The 3,765-nt window shown below is 49.2% G+C and overlaps 1 protein-coding gene across 4 annotated transcripts in view; it reads left to right on the top strand.

Annotated features, from left to right (window-relative positions):
* Positions 1-789: 789 nt before the first annotated feature.
* anks1b (ankyrin repeat and sterile alpha motif domain containing 1B) overlaps positions 790-3,765 on the top strand; it is a gene marked incomplete at its 5' end in the record, with an annotated part of 172,808 nt that continues 169,832 nt past the window's right edge. For all 4 annotated transcript variants that reach the window (XM_079183999.1, XM_079183996.1, XM_079183998.1 and 1 more), the window contains one exon: positions 790-920. In XM_079183999.1, the coding sequence (XP_079040125.1) occupies positions 790-920 (131 nt within the window). The remainder of the gene's footprint in view (positions 921-3,765) is intronic.

The raw sequence follows: 3,765 nt of genomic DNA, 5'->3' as shown, positions 1-3,765 counted from the left end.
ATTGGACTGGTACACATCAGCAAACAAGATAAAAATGAAATTATAAAAATACAAAAATACAAGATATAAAAGAAACAACATTTTCAATGTAAAAAAGAAACACAAACCAGCTTTCTTCATATCTTTATTATCCACGTCTAAACTCGGTTGGTCAAGTTTGTAATAAATCGGCGCGTGAGAGTTTATTTTGAAAGCAAAGAACAGGAAGTGTACAGTTGTAAACACGGCTAACTTGACACCTGTGTTCTCATGCGATTTCAGAGAGGCACCGGCCAGTGCGGTAGGTTCGAGGGTAGAGAGGAGGAGAGTACAGCGGGACTGAAGAGCTTCCTCACCTCCCGCCTGTCAGCTGGAGCTGCACACCGGACAGGACGGAGAAGGAGTTTTATTTTTCATTACTCCTTACTTCACACTTAAGGGAGTCGCTTCAGAGCACCCCCCCCCCGGCTCCCCCCCCCAAGCTGCGTTTGTTTGCACTGAGGTTACGCTGGGGAGTCGTGCACGTCGGCGAACTCACACGAGAGGAGATTACGGGGCCGTGCGTGTGAACGGACTGAGGTTAGAAGGCACCGGGGGAGCAGTGCACGTCAAAACGCGCTGTGCAGCATCAATAACACCTATTTCACCGTTCAGCAGCAGCAGCAGCAGCATGCAGCGAGAGGAATCCTGTCAGTCGCTTCCCCACTCCAGACGGTGAAGGAAGGGGGTCGGAGGCGAGGAGGCAGTTTGTGGATATATGGGAGATTTGTTGGATTTTCATCACCCCGTCGTTGCAAACTTGTGTCCGGGATGGGGAAGGAGCAGGAGCTGCTGGAAGGCGCCCGGACCGGGAATGTCGCCCTGGTGGAGAAATTGCTGAGTGGGAAGAAGGGGATACTGGGGTCAGGCTCCGGCTCCATCCCTCTGCCCAACCTGCTGAGGTAAGAAGCCGCTCTCACCTCCTTCTCATGACCGCTAGAGTGTCCAGGGAGCCCCGGGGGGGGGCTTCCTGGGGAGGGATCCCATGCTGCAAAATTAGACATAATTTAGCTTCACCATATGTCAGTGCACTGGAAATGAGCCCATGAACCACTCCTCACATCTGCAGAGTGTATTCAGTAGTATATCATTAGCACATTTCTCTCCTTCCATATGGTGTCCATGAGATCTTTGTCCAACACGCTGCCTTGACACAGGAGAGTAAAAGCAAGTGAAGTGATGCAAAGTCAAGAGAGTAGTGTGAAGCGAAGTGCACTCGGATAGTATTGCTGCAGGCTACAGGCTAAACACACATAAGGCACATACTGTATCGCTGTCAGAGTATATCAAAGGTTAGTCATCCCCCTGTCCTCTCTGGGTGCTAGTCTTGGTTTGAGTGTTTTCTTTTTTTTTTGGGGGGGGGGGGGGGCACTGCTGCTGGCTGAGCACAAAAAAGAACAGACAGTACCTTCAGCTTCTGGACTCTGACAGCTGTTCAAAAATGTTGATTTGTTGAACGTGAGGACCACAGAGAGCGATGCTTGCACGGCGGATGCATTTGTAACGACTCCAGAGTGTCTTCCTGCTCGTTTTCAGAGGAGCTTTGTGTGCAAGGGTTCACAAAAAGCCACCAAACCTTCCTGTCTGTATGTGTTTATATAAGGTATTCTCGTCCGTAATAGCATTCGTAAAATGATCTTACAGGGACATGGCTGTGGTGTTTGTATAACACCGTGTCTGTTCACATGATGCTGGGAAGGCCTGGCATGCAGGACGTCCAAGTTGGCTGCAAAACGAGCTCTGCCTTCGTGTGCACGTCTGTGTGCCAGAAGACAAGCAATACACAAACAGGGATTTCCTAAAAAGGTGACGTGGTTTTGGCTCAAATTGGCTGCTTTTAGATTTGCTTCATCGCCTCCACGAACAGGGATGAAGTGAGGGATTGTTGTTCGCTTATGTAACAGCAGCTGGCAAAATGTCTGATGACTTTAAGATATCACCTTGAACCCCTGACCCGTGGGTCCGGTTCCTATGATGAAGTGAATCGTCCCATTCTTTTTTTAGCATCCCGTGATGCGAGTGCTGTTCATGATCCACATAAGATATCTTCCCAGGAATTCGCCTGCTTCCTTTTTCTTTCCAAACTCAAACCGCACAGGCTTCAATGTGGCCACGAGAACAACTGCTGAGGTTATTATTGTCCTCCTCCCGCCCCTGCAGCCTCTCCCTCTCTCTGCTGAGCCAGGTGATTATGAGATCAAAGGCGGGGGGGGGGCGTCCGGGAGGAGCACCGCCTCGGGCCCCCGAGCAGAGCGTCTCACGACCGGGCCGTGGTGGCACACTGGCAGGGGACGGGCCCAACCACTCGTGCACTTATTAAGCCAATGGTTCATAAAGTCTGGGTACTCCTGTGGGACATTAAGTGGCAATAAGTAAACTTGTTTCATTGGGAGTTGGCTCAGGAGGCAGTGATCAGGAGCTTCCCCCTCCAAACACAAGAAGCGACAGTGTTTTAAGAACACAGAGCCAGAAAAAAGTGCAGCAGCAATGACAAATGACAGCTGACGATCATTTCTGCAGCCTTTGTTGTGCACGTTCCCCACCGTCTGCAACAAGTGGTCCAGAACATGTGGCTTATTGTGTGTGTGTGTGGGTCACCACCGCTCATGGCTGCTGCGGCCTACGCTGTGTTGACTGTCTCTCAGTCGTGTCCGTGTGTTTCTGTTCTTCTTTTCCCGCACATAGTTTCCTCTCTGAGATATGAAATTGTTTAGATGGGAAGGGATCATTGAAGCCACATGTTGGTTCCCACATAATCTTTTATAAAAAGAGAAGTAGACTAAAAGCTGTGCTCTGTATTTCGTGCTAATTGTCAAATGTTAGTCTTAATGTAGTGCGTCAGCATGCTATGTGTACATGGTACCTGCTAAACGTTGGCGTGTTAGCGTTGTAAATGTGCACATGTCAGCATCTACCGACACAACCCGAGGGAACATGTTGGAAGGAGTGAAGCTCTCAGATCGATTATGCTGTAGTTCAATTTCAAAACAGAACACAACTCTAAAAGCAGAGTGACACGGAGGGTGAGGACGAGGTCAGAGTGATGCATTATGGGTGGATCTGCTTTTGGCGTTTGTGCTGTTTGTCAGTGAGTTATGTCGACTGTGCTACACGCACTTGGCTTTTATTGGGTCGACACACCGGCCCATGAGGAGAAGTCTGTAAAACACTGGGTGGGCCAAACACGCACGCACACACACACACACGCACACACACACACCTTTTTGTGTGAGTTCATGTTTCTCTGTGAATGTCCGACAGAGACCGGAGAGGTCACAGCGGAGGAGTGTGTGCAGGCCAACGTTATGAGAACGATGTCCGGGAATCAATGCATAGTTTCCCATCTTAAGGCCTCCGAGCCATTCATAGCATTCCTGAGTCATGAGGGGCGTCTGTTTTTTTTCGCTGAAAGAATCGCACCAAACCACCAAGTGGGACATGAACATGCACACAGACACACACACACACAGACATATCGTATATACACACACGCATGCATAAACACAGGATGTAGAGAAGACGATCCCCCGGCTGTAACGCTGTGGTGTGGTGTGGTGCGCAGCAGAAAATCCATACTGGCTGATCTCAGGGCTGTTTAATGAGTCATATTCTCTTGTAGATGACCCGTGCTGACTTAAAAGACTCAAACACTTAAAAATGCCGTGACATGGTCACCCACACATCCAGCTATTAGTCGGGTGTCAGTTCATGTTTTTGCATATATTTTTAGTGGGCAAATGTAGATGA

This window comes from Pholis gunnellus (assembly GCF_910591455.1).
Source record: "Pholis gunnellus genome assembly, chromosome: 22".
NCBI lineage: Eukaryota > Metazoa > Chordata > Actinopteri > Perciformes > Pholidae > Pholis > Pholis gunnellus.
Note: the sequence above shows the minus strand (reverse complement) of the source record. Positions and strands in the feature narration are given on the sequence as shown.